The 22313-nt window shown below is 41.1% G+C and overlaps 1 protein-coding gene across 1 annotated transcript in view; it reads right to left on the bottom strand.

Annotated features, from left to right (window-relative positions):
- Positions 1-2605: 2605 nt before the first annotated feature.
- Positions 2606-22313, bottom strand: part of LOC137273711 (uncharacterized) — a 43090-nt gene continuing 23382 nt past the window's right edge. Inside the window, exons 10-14 of the mRNA XM_067806513.1 lie at positions 16558-16717; positions 8503-8636; positions 5197-5341; positions 4584-4692; positions 2606-3844 (exon numbers count right to left, since the gene is read on the bottom strand). Coding sequence (XP_067662614.1) covers positions 4596-4692; positions 5197-5341; positions 8503-8636; positions 16558-16717 — 536 coding nt within the window. The 3' untranslated portion in view covers positions 2606-3844; positions 4584-4595. The remainder of the gene's footprint in view (positions 3845-4583; positions 4693-5196; positions 5342-8502; positions 8637-16557; positions 16718-22313) is intronic.

The raw sequence follows: 22313 nt of genomic DNA, 5'->3' as shown, positions 1-22313 counted from the left end.
CAACAGTGCAGCGCCGCGCCTATAACGCATGCGCAGTGAATAACTTCGCGGAGTTGGAAACAGTATGCGTGCCCGGAGTATGAGGTCGTAAACAGTAGTCTAAACTTGGTTGTGTACATAAGCAAGTAAAAATAATCTATTCGTTACCTGAAAAACACATGTTGATTGTGATAAGCAGCCTCTGTCACAGAGAAAACTCTATGTTTGGTTTATTGACACCTACATGTATGCCTGCCTGTCTGCTAATGACAATATGCAAAGCACAACGTCAATCACTGACCACATGCAATTTGAAATTAAACTTGAGGGCACACCCAACGGTTCTGACTGGATTCGGTATCCCGGGACCTGCGTTTCGGAGTAGACCCAAAAATAATTTAAAACTTTTGAATGCGATTGTACGCATACAATTTTGTTTATTTATTTCTTCATAATCAACAATGCAAATTTTATGTCATGAACAAGTGGTAATTGTGTTTTAATTATGTTTGATTTTTTTGGTTGTGAAATTTAAAGTATGCTGATTACCTTGTCATATAAACATTCTATGGAACACTAAATATATGTGACAAAGGAAGTACGTATAGGTAATTCCTTTGTAAGAACTTTCCTTGTACTTCAACACTTAACAAATAAAGCATCTTGGTACCTCCTGGTAATGAACCTTCGTCTAGTCAATGAGAAGAAAAGAGGACTGGAAGCTTGGGAGCCTTCGTTTGAGGATCTGTCAGTAAATGGTAGTTTCATCAAGAAAAATCTTTTGTCGCTATCATGCATTCTCTCGGTCAAGGCCGAAAACAAAGGAAAACGCAGCCAAATCTTGAGCTTAGATGACACAAGCATACAAACGCTGGGATAGCGGCTGTTCAGGCATATAATCACCGTTGTAAGTTCAGAACGGATCAATGTGATATTGTATGAGAGCTTCGACTAATCACAGATACCACGGCAGATACGAACTCCTGACATCTTCCTACACGGAAAGAAGCCAGTGGTGACACGTGATCACATCTGCTACTGTGTGATGGCTGGGTGTGATTTGTAAGGCACTGGGCGCCTGTATTTTTACACATAGAATGCATAATTACATAATTCTCCTGCCTGCGAGATAATGCATAAACCATATTTCCTGCTTTTTAATTGTTTTACTGTGTGAGCACAGATTGCCTCTGACAGGAAACACGATAATGGAACACTAAGAACGGCCAGTATCACAGTAAATATCAGAAACTATGACTTATTTAGATGTTTGAGTGAAGTCACTTTCCTTCCCTGGAATTTGTTCATGAGTCAGTGAGATAATTCAAACAAAGTGCCTGTGATTTTTCATTGCTTAGGATTCGCTGTGTGGAGCAAGTCTAAACGTTATAGGCCTTCATGGTAAACGTCCGAGGCTTGAATGCTAAACGTCAGAGATCTGCATGCTAAATGTCAGGGGCCTGCGTGCTAAACGTCAGAGACCTTTACGCTTAACGTGTGAGGCCGCATTCTGAAAATCAGAGACCTGCCTCGGTGTGTTCTTCTGCAATACATACTGATTTAAATGGTGCTTAGTATTCTAAGAAAACCTGGAGCCAGCCCTCCTGAGAAGCAGACAAAACAGACAGAAATGTGTGATGTTCCAGCTTTAATAACAGCGGCATCAAAACCAAGTCAAACGGCTTGAGGAATAAAGTCATCACTTGGTTATTTGGGCCCGAGGTTTTGAATATGTCCATATATTTAAACGTCATTTTGAAATCTCCTGAATTCTTTGTAACGTCATCCTCGTTGCAGGTCTTATGTAACTTACGTGAAAGGGATGTAGGTCTTTAAAATACGTGCAGGAAGCATTAGCGGTGTTGTATATTTTACTTTCTTCCTTTGGTTGACCAACGATTGCCTTAGAGACAGTACACGAATGGGACACAAAAAATGTTCGAGAATTAGAATACAGCTACGTACAGGTTTTGAAGATCCGTGTATAGTCCACGTGATCGCCAAACTGATGATGTTCCAACTGATTAGATAAGTGACTGGAAGTGTTACTGAACAACCGGTCAAGTTGCTGTCTCCATCGGGGTGCTTATGGTGAGGACTGGCCTAGACGATACCACGTGAAATAGGAGCAGGGAAATGCATCTAGTTTATGAGAGAGTGTCCAGATATTCACAGAACTAGACGCAAATTCTGCTCATGGATTAAGGAATTCAGAGCTCACGAATTCAGAGATGACGGATTCCACCAAACTGGCTGCATTCAATACATTTTATGAAGTTACGGTTCTGTAGATATATCAAGATCAGTAAGTGACACCTTGCATGTTGGTCAGGAGGCAGGTCTTATTCACAAAGTATATATGATGTGATGCATATTCGGATATATTTGCCTTTCACACAGAGTCCATTGCGTGCGTGGAATGAGGAAACTGAACAGGTGCATGACTAGACTGCTGGCAGACAGCTCAGTGTGTTTCAGCAACTGTTCTGAGACTATGTAGCGTGTGTATGTAGAATTACAGCAATCTCCACTATACGTGGGGCGGTGTGTACATAGATTAACATTGGCGGATCCAGTGGGGCTTTTAGGGGCGTTCGACCCACTCTAAAGCGCTTTCTAAACATCATTTTCCCAGATTTATTTCAAAAACAAACAAAATACAGACGAACAGAACATCACAGAATGAAATGGTAATAACTATGTAATACCCCAAATATGCCTTCCGTGTTTACACAACAAGTTTCTGTGCAGCCGTACATTTTAAACAGGTGCAAATGTGTTCACCGATTTGATTTCGTCATCTGAAGCATCGTTAAAAGAACGCATTTCATCATCCACAAAATACAAAAAACAACATTTCTTAAAAGCATGCATTAATAGTGAAATGGTCGTATTCTTTTCCTGAACAATGATAAAGGTGACATGTTATTTGATTATAACAGCATCTGCTCACAAGACATATGATCAAAGATATGCACGTAGACGCAGACACGAAATCACATAGAAATTAAAGAGAACATTTGCCCGTCTGTCTTGTATGCCTGCATGTCAATGTCCAAACAGGTGTTTCAGAACTTTCCAGTATTTAATGACTTCAAATTTCAGCACTCTCTGCCTTGAATTTACATCAGTTCTGGATACACCGCAGCTGAATAAATATTGGTGGTCTTAATACAAACTATTTTATTGTGTGAGTGCACAGCTGGTGACTGTAGCATTTGTGTCTTGCTTGACGGCCAGTCATTAAACACGCCTTTACATCACACCGATATATCAGTAAGATCAAGAAGCGTACATCAAAGGGACAACTAACGAGGGTGTGTGTGTGTGTGTGTGTGTGTGTGTGTGTGTGTGTGTCAAATTTCGTCTTACAGATATCATGAACAAACTACAAGTGCAAATTTGAAAGGAAGAAAGTGTAAGGTGCAATTTACAAATATTTGCGTATGCGTTATACACAACCAATGCGCATCGTTGCATCCCTGTTAAGAATCTGTGTAGAGTTGAGAGTCGTGGAAAGTTTCAACGGTGCTGACAATACACGAGTACAGTGTTCACCAACAAGATGAAGAGCTGCCCGAGAACAGCTAGTCATGGTTGTACTTCCTGCAGATAGGAGCTGACATGCGACGGTTGTTCAAGTACCCTGTAGGGGCAGTCCGGGTTCCTGGGACTATGCGCTGTGCTGCATGCTTTCTAGGTAGCAGAGTACAGTGCTTCGCTACAATTGATGTCAGGCACATGTTGGAAGGGAGATCACACTGTAGTAAAAGTTAAGACGGGAAATCGCCATACAATAGTGGAACGGTGCAGCTGCCATGAGGCCACCTGCATAGTGGTAGGGTTGCCTCCCCTGGCATGGTTCCTGCAACAAAAGCACTTAGTGATTCTACACTAAATACGTACGGTGTCTCACAGGGTTATTTAAATCATATCATAATCACAAGATTGGGGACAGATGGTCACAACGCTGATCGCCCTCTACCACAGGCTTACATGTATATACAATGTCATGTATCTTCAATTACAGTTAGTATGTTACATGGCGGTAAGGAATGAAGAGAAAACGTATCCATACAGGAAACCTTTCGGAATCCCATCTAAAGCCGGGGTAAACCAAACATAGAACTAGGCACGACTCACCCTAGGAGCGACTCACCTGTATTCTACTGTTATCAAGATAGGAGAGTGTTGAACTACACGCTGATGCGTAGGATTGTGTGAGCCTTGATCTTAGGAACGACTAATCCGTATTCACGAAGTTTTCCCGTTTATGTTCTACATTTAAGAGTCATCATAAAAAAAGCTGGAGCTTGTATCGGACTTAACCCTCGGAACGACTCACATGTCCTCTACTGTTATCAGGGTAGGACGGTGTTGAATTACACGCGTATGTTTAGAATTGTATCAGCTTTGACCCCAGGAACGACTCGCCCGTATTCTACTGTTATCAGATTAGGAGGGTGTTGAATTATACACTGATGTGTAGGATCTGTCAGGCTTGACCCTAGGAACGAAGTTTTCCCGTTTACGTTCCTCATTTAACTGCCATCATACAAATACCGAAGACGTGTGGAAACGTTTCAACACAGAGTGCTACTCACCTTTTTCCAATGTTACCACGGTATGATGGTAATGAATTTCTCCCCGGAGAACTGGTTCTTCAAGGACAGCGGAGCCTGCATTGTCCCGTTAACGTGTAATCTTACTGTTCTGAAAACGTTTCCAGCGATGAGTTAATTCTGAGTTTGATCTATGCCTAAGACACCAATGATAGCCTTAAAATCACTCCTGTTGATCGCAAGTACCTGCTTACGCTTTATGTCATACGAAGATGCAACTGAGCAAATGAACGGGTACTCCAGTAATCGCAAGAAAAAAAATCGTGTCATTAAGGAATCGATTTTTTTTCTTCTGTATTTCAGCATGGGTGTGTCACATGTAAACAAAATTAAATGTCTTTTATATTAAAATAATATCAGATCATTTCACATGAAAATGTATGGAAGAAAGTAGAGATGGGAATGAATAGTATTACATTTTTAACAAATATTGACTTTCGGTAGAAAACATTCTTCATAATATCTAACTCCCAAACGGCTGAGTAAAGGACAAAATAACATTTGCAATACGCATTTGAAAACGTGTTCATAGGGCTCTGTCGTGCTGAAGGAGTTAAATGCGAATGCTGTCCATATTCATGCTCTATTGTCTCACGTATCGTTGGTGCAGCTGACAAACACCATGTCGCGGAACGTTTTTATGCTGTCACAGATGTTGCTGAACTGGCTGAGGGTGTTGTTGTGGTCCTGGTTATCGTCACTGTACCTCACCTCATCGTTCACACTCCAGTACATCCGTTCTGAAACCACAACATGGAGTAATCCATGTCCGTCTAGAAATGAATGAATGCATATCAAACGGTAAAACAACATGTTTAGGGTTGGTATAGGCGAAGGGGCAGTGCGTCTGAACGTTCCTAAAACCCATTTTAGCCGTGAACATTTAAAGTAGGTAATGTGAATCGTGGGGTATTGGCGTTCGTGTAAGTGTATTTCGGAAAACATCCCAACCGATTCTACGTTCATCGGCAACGTTAGAGAATTATCATTAGTGGTTTCATGAAATCCCGATATGTTATTTATCGAATTCAGTACACCCAGTAATTATCCGATTTCCAATTTTAGAGCATAAAGCAAGTAACGCTGTGAATCGCGGTTTCGTGTCAAAATGGAGACGTTTACGATGAAGCCTATTTTGAAAGGTGATTTTAAGCACTTTAGCTTTGTCTGTGATAATGGTGGATGGTATCAAGAAACAGGAACTTTTCCGCATATGTGAAATCTGTGAAGTATATTTGTGTTTGTTGTATGTTTAGACCGCCATATAGTTGGAATATTGGTGAGACCGGCGTAAAACTCAACTCACTAAACTGTATGTTTAGTATTTCATTGGACTTCAAAGTGAGGGTTGAACAGGAAGGACATAGATGTCACTATGGCACCCAGGGGTTTAAAGCGTCACTGACCGGTGAAAATAAAGTATTTCACATGAAGGTAAGATACTATAAAATATATGGTTATACGGTCTGGCGTGCAGAGTCACCCCAGTCGGTTATCTTGAAGATCGCTATTTGACATGTCAACAAAATGGCGTCTGTTTCTCGACTGAAATTTCAAAATCAGTGAAACATTCTGACAAGCAAATTCTGACACAGGTTACATATTCTGAAAAGTTAAAACTGCTATAAAAGATAATTATGTTTAATTTGAGCGTGCAAACGATTCAAGTTATACGACAGTTTAAATGCGGCAGTGAAAGTTGGTAAAATAAATGCGTAACTAGTGAACGCAACAACATTCGAGTCGAGTTTTTCGAACCCTGGACACTGCATGTATGATATTATGACGTCATACGAATGTTAGCGATACAGGTTCTCGGCAGCGAGTTATCTTGGCAGTGGGTAATATTTTTTCAGTTGTCAACCTCCTGGGAGGGATGTCACAAACATGTTAAAGCGTCATCGACCATGGAAATTAAAGTATTTCACATGAAGGTAACATAATATTGTTGCAAACTATTTTTCAAAGATATAGTAAATGCTGCTTTGTTGTCCAGAGATGATACCATGAGAGCTCAGTACCGAGAGGATCCATACTGAAAACTTGGGATAAGAGGTTAGTACTAAGACAGTGATACTGTGAGGTATATACACTCAGGTTGATACTTGGGAGTTTCTTCATTCCATTATATTACACACACACAATGTATATGCATATAGATAGATAGAATATCGTGACGGTTTCTGTAGAAGATATATATGATTAAAGGATTAAAGCAATACGGTTACTCAAAGCGAATACATATATTTTAAGAACGCCCCATTGTTCACATAACAGCAGATGAATGTTTCCACCTCTTTATACAGAGATCTAATTTATTGTTTTTCTTGGCTATATACTTTTCGGTTGTACATGTGTCTTTTGGTAGTGTAAGAAATCTCTCAAAAGATGGCGCACGTTATTTAATATTTGAAACATAAATGAATCTTTAAACTAGAAGCGTAATATGATTTAGTATTTTATTGTCTGAATATATTCCAAACATGGGATTTTACACTGAAGGTGGGCATTTAGAAATTGCTCTTAGACTACATTTTGCTAAAAGTTTTTTAACTAAATCACAGTAAAAGAATACATGCGAAATGTCTTCTGAGTTATTTTTAAAGAGACTACATGTATCAGTATCCACTTATTTCATCTTCAATAGTTCTTTCTTTGTATAAATTATTCTGTACATATATCTGTATTGGAAGTCTAACAGCTTACAATCACTTGTACATTTCCTGTAGTATTTGAATACATCTCTCCAAACTATATCATATTTAAAGACAGTATTCCAATACTCTAGTACCTTAGGAGCATTGTTGTGTTCCATCAATTTATCACAAAATACACTTGAATCTTTAACTTTTGAGATCATATCTTGGTATACACTATTAATGTTAAATTGGTTTAAGCAGAAAGTTCTGTTACCTGACAGTTGTCTCCATTTTACTGGAATGTGTTTTTTTAAGAAATGCGGATAGTCAAAGAGGGCTCCTCTTACTTTGTACCTCTGTTTTAGCTCTTCAAAGCTGAGAAGACCAATGTTATTTTAAAGATCTATGCCATAATGCATACCTCAGTCAAACCAATTGATTTTATCACGTCCGAGGATTACGAGAAATGATTTAACCAGAGTGGCTGAACGAAGATTCGGTCTAAGCCATCACTGTCAAAGGTGTGCTTTTTATAAGATATTCTCCAAGCAGATAAAACATCTCTCCAATAAAGTCTGTCATTGCTAGATAGGCAATCGACAGCGTTAGAACCAGATGAGTGTAAAAGATTAATGGGAAAGGTGTTATTAAAGCTTGAAGCTTTCTTTAAGTGCCATTTCAATGATGATACTGGAGAGTTAGTACTAAGAGAGTTGATACTGTGAGACGTTAGTACCAAGAGGGTTGATACTTAAAGGTAAGAACTAAGAGAGTCGGTACTGTGAGAGATTAGTACTAAGAGAGTTGATACTGTGAAATGTCAGAACCCAGAGGGTCGATATTGAGATTTTGATACAGTTGAAGCTGTATAAACTGCCAAATAATCCGGTTTAGACAACATGTCGGATTATAGAGCTGGTGATAAATGTATATGCCCGGACGGGACTGAAATTTTATGCTGGCGTTGACAACTTTCCGGATTGGTCAGATGCCGGTTTTGACAGCTTCCACTGTATTAAGGAAGTTGATAATGTGAGTGGTAATGCCGAGAGGGTCAATACTGAGAGGGTCATTGCTGAGAGATTAGTACTAAGTGAGTTATTACTGTGAGGGGTTAGTACTATGAGAATGAATACTGAGAAAGGTTAAAGGTACTGAGGGGTTGATGCTGACGCAGTAAAACTAATAGATGTGAGCCCGAGGAAGGCCATGCCAAAAAAGGTTTGAGGTTTGTAAATAATGTGAGAAAGGATTTTACGCACTGTTTTCGTCAATATGAACGGCCCATGGTCCCAGATCGCACCTGTCCAGCTTGATAACAGTCTGCACATCTGTTCCGTCGTATTTCATTCGTCTTATTTGCTTGTCGTTGATCCACTCCGCCCAGTACACCAGCCTGCAAGAGGGAGAGAGTGTATATCTAGTGTATGTTTAATGTACACTGTAGCACTGACAGGACGCGATGTATGCTGTGTCACTGGTACATACGTAATACATAATCATCCGATTGTGTCTATTTGGGGTCGTAATGCTCTTGAAAAGACTAACACAGGCCGAAAACTCCATATGTGTGAACTGAGTAAGTTGATGGACCCCATAGACCACGAATAGTTTCTAGCAGCGATCTAGACCCATACTCACAGCTAATCACTATTTGGCCACTTCAAGTCATCATACAAAAATGCGGTCTGAGCCCATATTCACTGTCCAACAATATTGAATCATTCATGGAAACATATAATTGTTGCAGAAAGGCACAATGCTCACTGCCCATCAATACTGACCTGTTCATATAATAGATTCATATCATATAAAGTTTGCATCCATAAATAATCAATATTCTCCTTCTTATGTAATCATACAATTAAATTGCATAAAGGGTTCATACTCACTATCCATCAATACTGATCTATGCGTGTAATTATTGAATTATTGTAACATATATTCTGTAGAAAATATGATGAAATAACTTCTATTTCAAGCGTTATACACGGAACTGGCAGTTGCAGACAGGGGCATCTGGATATCAGCTTGTAAAGGAGTGACACACTGCACTTCATGGTGTAAGCCACCAGCCCGAGCAGATAACTGGGTAAATATTATGCCGGCTGTAAAGCGTCACTGATATACGAGGAACAATATTTAGTGGAGAGCCACCCTGACACTTGCACGAATTTTGTCCCCGCACTGGTACGTAATTTTGCGTGCCAGTGAGTAAACTCGGCGTTAACTAGTATGAAGTGTGCATAAACTGTGCGGGGCTGCGTACCAGTGCGCAAAGAAAATTTTGAAATGTTTCAAATTCCTGGCACGCATAATCTTCATGCCTCTTGTGTGAAGTAGTCGTGAACATTGCGCAACCTATTCGCAAAAACTGCGTATCAAATTCGTATCAAAGCGTGTCAATTTCCAGCCCTGTGCGCACTGCCATGCATTGTCCCGCTTTGATCTCGAACAGTGTTAGACATAGTCACTGCAGATTGCGGAAAGTTCACGCATGCAAACTTGTCGTGAAGTGGACGGGCCGGACTTGCGTATTGTCCCTACTTGTTCAAGTAGTCATGGCACTACGAGATCCCGCATAGTTTGCGCAAGGCACGAATAGTTTGCGCATGTCATGAACGAGATTCGCATTGTGTCCTTCTTCTCTGTTATTCTCAATTGTTTGCACACAAATCAGCGATGACCACGCAGTCCTCATATTCCTCAACTGAACAGGGATCAGTTAACAAGATGCCTGCCAAGACGAAGAACAGGATCAACAGTGAATAGGAGTCTTGAAGAGTGAGTGAGTGAGTTTAGTTTTACGTCGCACTTAGCAATATTCCAGCTATATGGCGATGGTCTGTAAATAATCGAGTCTGGACCAGACAATCCAGTGATCAACAACATGAGCATCGATCTGCGCAATGGGGAACCGATGACATGTGTCAACCAAGTCAGCGAGTCTGACCACCCGATCCCGTTAGTCGCCTCTTACGACAAGCATAGTCACCTTTTACGGCAAGCATGGGTTGCTGAAGGCCTATTCTACCCCGGGACCTTCACGGGTCAGTCTTGAAGAAGAGAGCAGACAAGAACAGAGCAGACAGAGACGGAGACGAGGTTGATGATAGGGAAAAGGATGTTTCTCCAGCTTACTGTAAGACTGGGCTGTCACCAAATTCAGTGGATATTCTCATGACTTCGTTTATTAAAAAAAAGAAGAATACCTTTAATACCTTTACTTACACAGCGAATTGAGAGAATAGTAACGACAGTTTCAGCAGGTATTAGCAGGTATCCTGTGTTGTTGAAACCTCATGGTCCATATTTGTGATCACTATAGGACAGGGTGTGACCATTCTCTCTTGCCAAGGAACAGCGCCAACAGGAGATAAGTCATTCATTCATACACACACGCACGGACGCACGCATGCACACACACATACATACATGTATGCATGCATGCATGCAAGTACAGTTCTTAAATGGTCCATGTGAGGCATCACCCTATGTCCCCAAATCAACATACCTGTATACAGCATCTACATGGGCCATGAACACAATGCTGTGGAAGCCCTTAAAATTGTTGCAGAGTGATCCACCTTTTGGATTGCTTCTTCATAGCAACGCGCTTGCCATCCAGTGCAGACAGTTGAGGAAGTTCAAACTGCGACTAACACATCCAGAAACCTCCTTCCATTCCTCGTCAGTTTGGGGGCACCTGAGTACTTCATGCTTGTTGACCTCAATGATGGTCAGTGAGAACTTCCAGATTGTACTAACTTCAACTCTGAAGCTGTACTTTAGACTTGCATCAGAATTACCAGTGACTAGGAAGCGAAGAATGGTTGCCAACATAGGTCCCACCTGCTGCAGTTTTCTCATAAGTGTGGTCTTCTTCTCAAGATGAAGGGTTAACGTCTCCATAATCTCTTTGAACAAGTGGGTTGAAATTCTCAGGAAATGTCTGTATAGCCTCCTGGATCTTCCTTGTGAACAGACACTTGTTCTTTTCGGCAATAACAGCTTGATCTATGATGATCTCCACTGCATTAAGCTGGGGCGATGCCTGCTATTTTACAAGCGTCAAGCGGGACAAAGCAGGACCATAATATACCACGACTACTTCGTGCATGTGCGAAGTGGTGGTGGCAATGAATGACCATGCTGGAACAATGCGCGTGCAGTGCACTATAAGTAAACAATGCGCCAACAATACTTGGCCTAGACGCAAATAAGTCGTGTGATAGCGTGCCGTTGCGTGTGCACTATTTTTGGTCACGCATTGCTTGCCAAGTGCGTAACTTATGCATAAACAAGATGCGTACAGTGCGCAAACTAGACATCACGCTTTCCCCGATGAGACAACGTTGTATGGAGAGAGCCATGTATACGTTAATCAACATTAAAGAACAACTAAACTCAATTTTTGGGTGCTCTTTTTACCACTGCATATGAAAGATTTCTGGTTAGTCATAAACGGAACACCATTCTTTTTTTCTTTTTGAAAAACCCCCCAAACTTGTGGTTAATTAATATCAAGCGCTTACAGGTTGTTAAAAAACCGTCTGCTTCTCTCTCGCCCGCACAGGAAACCACACACAGGTTACGTAACTCTGTCGTCAGAGCCCTGCAGTGACGTCATAGAAGGAACCATTTTCAGTTAATTTTTTAGAAAATGTGTAGGAAGCTCGTCATTTTACTGATTTCTCGACGTCACCAAAGACATGCCGAATTGTTGTGTTGCCGTGAATTGCTCCTTGGGGTCGGGTGATGGTGTCACTATGCACAGATTTCCACCAGACCCCGTAGGTTGTTAGTGTGTGCGAAGCGAGCGTTGTGGAAGCCTGTGGTATATATTAAATCGGCTGGTTCGCCCCCTTCCACGCTTCCAGGATAGAAAATGGAGTTCAAGTTTCATCGAGTTTATAAAATCAAGACTGCTTACTACACATTGCTGACCAAAAGGATTTTGCATGAATATAACGCTTTCTTCCTCGGACACGAGGTTGTGGTCGAAGTGCCAATATTACCGTAAGTAATATTATATCGACCCCCGCCTCGATTCCAAGAGTGAAATTGTTATGTTATAAGCAATGTCATGCAAAATCCTAATGTCCATCCACGAAATACACATTTTACTACCGGTGAAAAGTAATTTTGATTTTATAAGTCGATGAAAACAAACTTAAATAGCATTCATCCTCAGACAGGGCGCCGCCATTTTTGAACATCGTGAAATCACGGGCTAAAGTCTGTTAGAATTATTCAGATTATGGATTGTTTTCATCAAGTTAGAAAATCCAAACCACTTTTTACTAGTAGTTAAATGTGTATTTGAATCATGGCCGAAAGGATTTTGCATGACACAACTAGTAACATAACGACTTCTTCCACGGATGCAAGGTGGGGGTCGAAGTGACATTAATATTGCAAGTAATATTATATTGCCTTCTACCTCGCTCCCAAGAGTGAAATTGTTATGTTATAAGCAATGTCATGTAAAACACTAATGTCCATCAATAAAATACATATTTTACTACCAGTGAAAAGTAATTTTGATGTTGTAAGTCGGTGAAAACAAACCTGTATTAGATGCGGTAATAGTAGATCAGTTGTGTTTGACACATCCTCTGGTGTACGGCAAGGATGCATGCTTAGTCCTCTACTTTTCATCTTCTTTATTATCGAACTTTCTAACGAATTTAGACAGCTAGGATTAAGGGGTAGACATGTGACCGGAAGTACTGAAGAAATTATTATGTCAATGTTTGCTGATGACATCTCTTTGATTGATTCAACTGTTATTGGTTTACAGAGAAAACTCGATGCCCTTGCTAATTATTGCAGAAAGTGGGGACTTGAGGTTAATTTAGAAAAGTCAAATATTATTGTTTTTAGGAATGGAGGTTACCTCAAATCAGTTGAGAAATGGTATTATAGGGGATCTGAAATGCAGATTGTAACTTACTATAAATCTCTTGGAATTGTATTTTCGTCTAGAATATGTTGGCCCCTGGCCTGTGAAACCTTAGCTCTACAAGCCACTAAAGCGCTTTTTCCAATACAGAAAATATGGCGAAAATACAGAACTATCTCCTTTAATAGTGTTCTAAAGATTTTTGACTCTAAAATCATTCCCATTTTATTGTATGGGTCAGAGATTTGGGGCTTTACAAAGAGAGATGTAACTGAGAGAGTACAAGGAAATTTCTTTAAGAGATTTATAGTTATCAGTAAAACTGTTTCCACAAATGCCATTCTTGGTGAGACAGGCAGACACCTGCTTTGTGTTTAATATTATACTCGCTGTATCAAGTACTGGTGTCGACTATTATACATGGAAAATACAAGATATCCAAAAGCCTGTTATGAGATGCTCAAGACATACGACAAAAGTAGGAAAATATATTGGGTGTCACAAGTTAGATTATTACTTTGGTAGACTGCTTTCTCATATGTAGGGGTTGCCCAGGAAAGTGGTCACCCTGACATATTTATTAAGCAGTTTCAACAACGTTGTGAAGATATCCAGTTTCAAGATTGGCATTCTAAGATTAGTAATTCTCACTTTTTCACTATTAACTCCTGAGAAATACATATCCACACTTGCTGACAGACATGAGAAGAATCCTATGTAAGTTTCGCTGTCTTTCACATGAGTTAAATATTCAACAGTATAGGTTTGATAAAACTGTTGACAAAAATGTTATTATGCACTTTGTGCCAATTGCAGAAAATCGAGGATGAGGACCATGTTTTGCTTATTTGTCCTTATTATTCTGGAAGCCGCAAGAAAATTATTCCATCGTACCATCATGCTAATCCATCACGTGCTAAATATTGTCAGTCACTGACATCAACCATGAACACATACTAGCTTTATGTATCTATTTGAAACGAAACTTGCCAATTTGAGTATTTTGGCAGTACACTCTTTGTACACCGCTGTGCACTGTTTCTTTTATATATTTAATTACTTTAGCCCATGTGGCCTTCATACTGAAATAAATTCTCATTGTCATTGTCATTGAAAACAAACTTAAATAGCATTCATTCTTAGACAGGGCGCCGCCATTTTTGAAAATCGTGAAGTCACGGACCAAAGTCCATTTGAATTAATGAAATTATGGTTTGTTTTCAATCACTTTCTACTAGTAGTTAAATGAATCATGTATTTGAATCATGACCAAAAGGAGTTTGCATGACACAACTTGTAACGTAACATAAGCGAGGTCGGGGTCGAAGTGAAAATACTGCGCGATAAATTTCTACACTTGCTAAATTTACTTGGTTTGCAAACGTTCACTCACCAGTATGTAGACACTTGTCAATATACGTCTTTATATTTGGTCTCATAATCCTAATTACTTTATAATCATACTTGTATACATTTTGAAACTTAACAAAAAGAAGCGATCTGCGAATGTATAAGAGGAATGTAATATGTAGACATTTTATAGTTTTCCTATATGAATCATAATTCGCACGTACGCCCTAGTGTATGTCGTCTGTATCATTACACTTGACGACAAAAACAATGATTCTGTTGAAAGCTACGACAAAAACAATAAAAACAAAATGCAAATACTGAAACTAAAACAAATTAAAGTTATAGGAGCAACGTCAGGCTCTTACCTTGTTCGAGGGATGTATCCATAAATATCCTCACTATTAATCTGCAGATTTCCCAAGTGATGTGTCTTTCAACAATCTAATATACGAAATGTATTGTTTCATGCCAAATGAGGACCTTTGTCGGGTAATCTAAGTGGCGTTATCACTAGTTATACCTGTTATAAATTCATTAACTGAGCATCTGGTGAATGATGACAAATAAAGTGTAGGTTTATACCACCTAACACGGATTACAACCTAGCGACACCAAGTGATTTTGACAAAACCGTCTATGAAAACAAGGGTTGTAACTCGGAAACTAGGCAAAGCAGGAGACAAAACTAAATGATAGTAGATTGCGAGAACATAGAACTTTCAGTTTTCACAACTGCTGTCGCGATTTCAGGTTTGTACAAACCTGTAAACGAAATAGTTTACCCCTGAAATGTAGATGGATTCTGCATAGACCCTCATTTCTATACCTACTACTACGTTGCGGAGACGCGCCGCTCTGATTGGTTGAAATTTCGTTTGCGGCTGAGAATTGTGCACTGTTGTCAGAAAGGTCGATTTAAGGTAATTAAAGATCGAATTGAGCAGTTTTGATGACGGGGTTTCATTTATAACGATGTCCTTTAGTGATTTATGCATTTGCACCCCCCGGAGTATATGTGATCTTTAAGCCACCCTGAACTGGCACGAACTTTGGCCCCGCACTGTCGCGTAATTCGTCGTGGCAATGCGTGTAATTTAGACGGTACACATGTAAGCCTTAAGGCTAGTTTGCGCACTGTTCTCATCCTGTTTACGCATTGGCACGATATTGCACGACTTATTTACGACTAAGTCACGTATTGTTGACACATTGTTTACGTCTTGTGTACGGCATAGTACGCACGAGTCGCATTGTTCCAACGTGGGCATGCATTGCTACCACCACTTCCCGCATGTGTGAAGCAGTCGTACGTGTGGTATTATTTGGTCCTGCTGTGGCCCGCTTGACGCCACCTCAGAACAAGCTCACTCCCTAATGATGACAAATTTGTGCCATTTCATTTCGATGTTAAGTTAAGTTTCAGTGTCCATAACTGTGTCTTTACAGTGACATTCAGCTAATCCTTCTGTTTCTTGTCGAACAAATTCGGTCAGCTTCATAGTTCCCTCATCAGTCCATTTCCCTCATCCGCTATTTCTTTCTGCTAACTCTGATCACAGTTGCCGCTGTGTTTGCGGCTCTTCTCGGGGTTTGAGTGGGAGTGGGGAGGTCCCTCTCTCGCTGATTCGTGGGCCATCAATGCCACAAATAGGCGTGCCCAATGCGTATCAATTTCGTGCCGTGCGCAAACTATGCGGGAGCTAGTTGTGTTATAACCACGTGAACGAATTTTTGAAGCTCTTTTAACGCTAAGATAAGGTGTGGCACTTAAGACTATCTTTGCGCTATCCAACCAGTGGTATCGATCTCTAGGCAGCGGTATGTACTTACTCCGATTGGGTATCGATCTCCAGGCAGCGAAATATACTTACTCAGATTGGGTTTCGATCTCCAGGCAGCGAAATATACTTACTCAGTTGTTTCAAAGGCATTTAGAAGTTGGAGGAATTAGAAAAGCACTTTTAGTTTGATACTTACTCAGACTGGGTATCGATCTCCAGACAGCGGGATATACTTATTCTGAATAGGTATTGATCTCCAGATAGTGGTATGTACTTACTCAGACTGGATATCGATCTCCAAGGCAAGGGGTGCATCCACTTCTCTGAGGACTTTACTGTCTTTGCCATTCGAAAGTTGCATAAGTTTTGTTTTTTTCCCTCGGATAGCGTAGAAAACGATATTCTTTTGTCCATCAACACGCACAAACCCTCCGATGCCTAGAAAGAAAAAACGCTTTCAGAACGACGCATGAGAATTTACTGATATGGTCCAATCAGATGCTCTTGCAGTATCTGGACGAGGGCAGGGCATGCTAAATGGTAAATACAATTCCTGCACTAACAACTCGGCAAAGTATAGTATTGCTCCCTGTCGTCACGTCTACATACTAGTGAGTATTACCTCTGCTTTATCGTCCACCCGCTTTTATCTTTTGTCCTCTGATTCAGCGTCTGAACACTACCGTCTATTGGTCTCAGCTTTAACATCTACACATTACAACATACTGGCTGCATACTTTATTGTTGCATAAGAAATACATACAATACATGTATAGCATTTACCGTGTGCTAGAACTAAATGTACCTATTTACCTAAGTAAATTTTCAGATTCTTCAAATAAATCAAATGTCAATTTATATTACAATATGTAATAGATGTAATATTTTGACATGTTTAAATATCGAGGTAAAAACACAGAAATAGGATCAGTTTGGATCAGTCATTATACAATCTAGGCATTAGAAAACCCGAAAAAGCCCACGCTGCATGCTTTGATAATGTATTACAATCAGACAAGAACTACCGGGGATATTTTCAATTCATTTCATTATTTCCCTTTAGCTGTATAGCTAATCGGCTGTGTACATGAAAATCTACATTGTTGGTACAGACAGGCTGGTAACTATTAGGAGAACATACAAACACATTTTACAATACATTCAGTCTTAACTGCGAAGCCTTCATTAGGTATTTACCCAGACAGCAAAAGTTGCTTAACATTTTGGACACTCAAGAGCTGAACAAGTTTGAAAACTGATGTCATTTTTCCAATAGTATGGCTTAATGTACAGTTTCCTTAAATCTTTATTCACAGGACATTGTAATACAAAATAGACCTCATCCTCTATGTCATTGGTACAGTACAGACATGTGAGTATTATTATCCCTTCCTGATTCATTTATAGGTTGTGTGAGGAGAGTCGAAATTTAGACAAATATTTTCAAATACTAGTAGCTGTATCTGATGGGTACCCACCCTCCTCAATGTAGCACTAGAAGAAATTAACCGTAATCGTGATGATCGAGGCTGCCCATTGTTTTCACTATCTCTAGCGTGTGGCTCAAACAAATAAGGCCTAACGACACCGAGTGGCTTTGACAGAATCGTCTATGAAAAAAGCATTAACTCGGAAACTAGGCAAAGCAGGAGGCAAAACTAAATGGTAGTATATTGCTACCATTCTTCACAACAGCTGTCGCGATTTCAGGTTTATACAAACCCGTAAACAAAATATTTTACCCCCTGAAATGTAGATGAATACTTCATTGTCCCTCATATACCTCATATTTCGGCACGGAGACGCACCGCTCTGATTGGTTGAAATTTCGTTTGTGGCTGAGAATTGTGCACGTTTACACACTACAATGTATTGCCCAATCAATTTCCAATTAAAGTCTTAAGTTTGGTGTTAAAGTCATGCCTAGACTTGCTGAGGCTCTGCGCAACAATGCGATTGGAGTACCATAGCAAGACTTACCAGCATCGTTACCAGCAGCAAGCGTCAACACGTGATCGCACCGGGTCAGGTCGATCCTGTGTGACAACAACCGCTTAGGACAGGTTTATTCGGCTTCGACATTTGCGGAACATCTTCACCACAGCATCCTCCACAACATCGGTGTGAGGGACTGTGAGGAACCGCTTACGAGAGGCTGGTATTATTTCCAGAAGACCTGCGAGGACCTGTCCTTACACGTCAACATCGGCAACAACGCAGACAGTGGTGTCGCCAACATCTCTCATACACATTGCAAAGGTGGGAAACTGTTATCTTCAGCGATGAGTCACGTTATATGCTGCGACGTCCCGACGGAAGAGCACGTGTATATCGACGTAACGAACTCTACGCTGCACATTGTGTACAGGAAGTAGACAGATTTGGAGGTGAAAGTGTCATGGTGTGGGCTCCCATCTCATACAGTGGCAGGACAGATCTCACTCAGGTCCAGGGTAATTTGACAGCTCGACGTTACAGTGATGAAATCATCAGGCCTCATGTCCGTCCTTTCATGAACCGCCAGAAGGTCATTTTTCAGCATGATAACGTTCGGCCGCATACAGCATGAATATCAAGGGACTTCCTTGTCCAGAACAATGTTCAGGCTCCTCACCATCAACGGATCTTAACTCTATTGAACATTTGTGGGACGAACTGGATCGTCGTGTGTGACAGCGTGACCGTCAGCCACAGACGTTACCTGCTCTGTTTGTGGCCATGAGGGAAGAGTACCAATCATTCCCAGGCACTTCATCCGGAATCTGCTCCAGCCTGTGGGACGCCGATGCCAAGCAACCATTGATGCTAATGGTGGCCACACAAAATACTGACTGCTCTGCGACCTTGACCTTGGAACACCTTGCAGCATTGGGCCGTTAATGTTCATTCCGATTTTCTTCATGACTGCCCTTATTACTGAACCTTCCGTGTATAAATTGATAACAATTTTCATTCTTTTCTTTTTTTTTTTTTTTGGAGTAGTATATTACCCCTGTCTCAGCGTCTACAAACTACAATGTATCGCCATTTTTGTGAGAAAAAATATGGAATTTGTTTCTGGAGTTGGTATATTGTTTTTAGTATCCCACTATGAAGTAAACTAGCGAAGGTTTGTGGGCCTGGGCCATCCTTGGATGTGCCACAAAAACGTGACCCCCTAGGGTGAAGTATTGAAAGTATTGCGCTTTTCTCCCTTGGGTGACTGCGTTGGTGACTTTCTCCATGAGAGTGCCCGGCTCAGAAATGCCCTTTTCAGAGACCCAACTGATGTGATCTTGATTCTTTGAACCGTAAGTTTGCAAGGAATCCAATGAGGCAACGGCAGATACGAACTCATAATGCACACTTGCGCAGCTGTACATCAAAATCCCGTACCTCAACCGATTGCACTTTGGGGACCTGATAGCTAGATTTTGGTTTAACTGGTCTATCATGACCTCCTAAGCTCGGTTCCGTCTGTAGTAACGCAAAGGATGTCTGAAACTAGTTTTACGAAGTCATTATTAACAGGAGAGCTGTTCACGCCTCCCGAGCTCGGCTCCGTCTATACTAGCTGTAATAGTGAAAAGGATGTCTGGAACCCCTTTTAAAACCAATCACCGGTCACTGTTAAAAGTTTCAATGGAACCAGTCTAAAGTAAGTCTTGCTTCGTGCACGTTTGGTGGCTTTTCACCATAAATAAAGTCTTAAAAATACAAACACATGTACAATGCTCTTAGGTAGTTTAGATCACGCTGATCACCATACATGCGTCGATCGACAATGAAAACATGTTTAGAAGACACAGTCAATTATTTTACAATCAGTTACATAAGTATGAAAAACGTATGAGCTATGTATAGCTTGAATGAACACCCACTAAGAGAGCAAGACAGTCGGTGAAAAGAGAACGTGCTGGACTTCAGGACAAGAGTTTTAGCCTTCGAATCCCTGGCAGAACTCTGATTTTTGGTACTCTAATCTATGTTGACATCTACAAAGCAGTTTATATGAGGTCTGTGATATTAAAACGTAGCCGCAACTTGATGGAGTGGGTCTGCTATGAATTCCTCGGAGTGAATGAGGGTATGGGACATTAGATTCTCGGGTTTCAAAGCTACAATTGATTAATGTATCCATCAGACATTGTAACCATTCGGTGCTATCGTACAGGCTAGCGAATTTCCCTCCACTGATGACTCGACACAGGACGCTGTAAATATCGAGTCTATAGACGTCCATCCCAACGTTTCTAAACCCTTTCTTGATCAATCTCCACTTGTTGATATTGAGAAATATAAGACGAATCTTTAATATGAAGGGGGCAATACCTGTTACGAGGGACCATTTGTAACTCCTCTCAGGTGAAACCTCTACCTGGTCCATCATACATATTCGGTTCGCTGTCTTTGATGTCCACTGGGTATGTTTTTATGGACCATATCGGGTTTGTGGCACGACGTTTATCCGTTCTTTCAGACTCACCAGGCTGGTACAGATACCTCACAACGACACAGTCTGGTAATTTTTTTTCTACCACGCGATGGTGCAGCCAGTTCGGTCATCATGGATTTCATTCGGCTTTGATGGCTCATTTATCGAGGAGTCAAGTGACTTTGTTGTTGATTGCTGACAGGTCATTTTTCAGGGCTGACCATCTCTCGGACGTACTGATGCCTGGACAAACGCTTAGCTAAAATCCTGTTGAATCGTTTGACGATGGCTTTGCGTGAAGTGACTTTTGTTCATGTGGATCGCTGCTAAGTCATCGTCGAAGAGCTTGCTTTGGTTGAGTGCTGGGCAGGCGAAGGATTTCCTGATGCGATCACACGAGTTTGTCCATCACGTGTTTCCTTATGTTTACAATGGTTTTGCCAAACACCAAGTAGTTCATGAGTTTGTAGAGGTTTTTCTCGAAGTTGTTGATTGCTTTTTGACACAGCACGGTGTTTAATTGAATGTATGGCTCCATCCAGGGACTTTGATTAAATTTGAATGGGTGGTAGGTCTTGTCGAACTTTGACCAGTCGTCCATGTACTCGTTTGACAATGGCTTGGTTTCTCTGAGCTCCAGCCATGGGGCCATCCTTTTGGAACAGCAGAAGTCATGTCGCCACATCGATGTATCAGTGGGTGATGGCGAAGATGACTTTGGCCTTGACCAAACAGTCGAGCGAGGACAGGAAAAACTGAGTGCTGTCAATGAATCTCAAACCATTGAGCAAGAACAAGATGTATTTCTCCACATTGTTTGGAATGCATGGGATATCGCCTTTGCCCAGGGGTTGATCCTTCAGGGTCACATCCATGGGATTGGGATCCGAAAACGCTTCCCTGATGTTTCTCTTTTTGCTTTGCAAGGCCGTGAGAAACGTTTCTGTGGAGGCGTCGATAGAGCTCCCCATAGCAACAGACGACCATGTACCGGCAGTCCCTGGGTTTTGCAAACAAGGGCCATTTTATCCCAGAAATCCCTTTGGCATGGGGATCCACCTTTGAGCGTTTGGTAATTTGCTATGTCGAGATATATGGTGTCAGTGATGTCCATCACCCAGTGAGGACTTACTGCTTCTGATCAACAAAGTATCATTGCGTGGGTGTTAAAAGTATGAGACAGCTGTTATAGGGCCAATCAATGCACAAAGAAAAGAAACATATCTGCGAACGATGCCTGCACGGGTTCATGCGAGTCGACCTGCTGGAATCACACCGGGAGGATTGCTGAAGCATGAGAGAGACGCCAATCCAAATCAACATGCCGCAAGAACCTAGAAACATCCGAAATATTGTTGATGGTGTTGCTACGACTCTTGCCGCTCACAATCACCTGGCCTTAATCTTTGAACATGAGCTTGATCACCCGGCGCAGCTTGGTCAAATGGCATGTGACCCTCCAGCATCTAGAAGTTGAGCAGAATGCAAAATCGGCTCCCAAATGCTTTTGTGATGGCCTTATGTTTCAGCGCCATGGCGGCGACACCGGCGTGGTTCAATCCGAACTCCATGAGCAACCTAGTCAAAGGACAATCAGACAGACAAATCCCCTGGTTCTTG

The sequence above is a fragment of the Haliotis asinina genome, chromosome 2 (assembly GCF_037392515.1).
Source record: "Haliotis asinina isolate JCU_RB_2024 chromosome 2, JCU_Hal_asi_v2, whole genome shotgun sequence".
Lineage (NCBI taxonomy): Eukaryota > Metazoa > Mollusca > Gastropoda > Lepetellida > Haliotidae > Haliotis > Haliotis asinina.
This window is presented reverse-complemented; position numbering and strand designations above follow the sequence as displayed.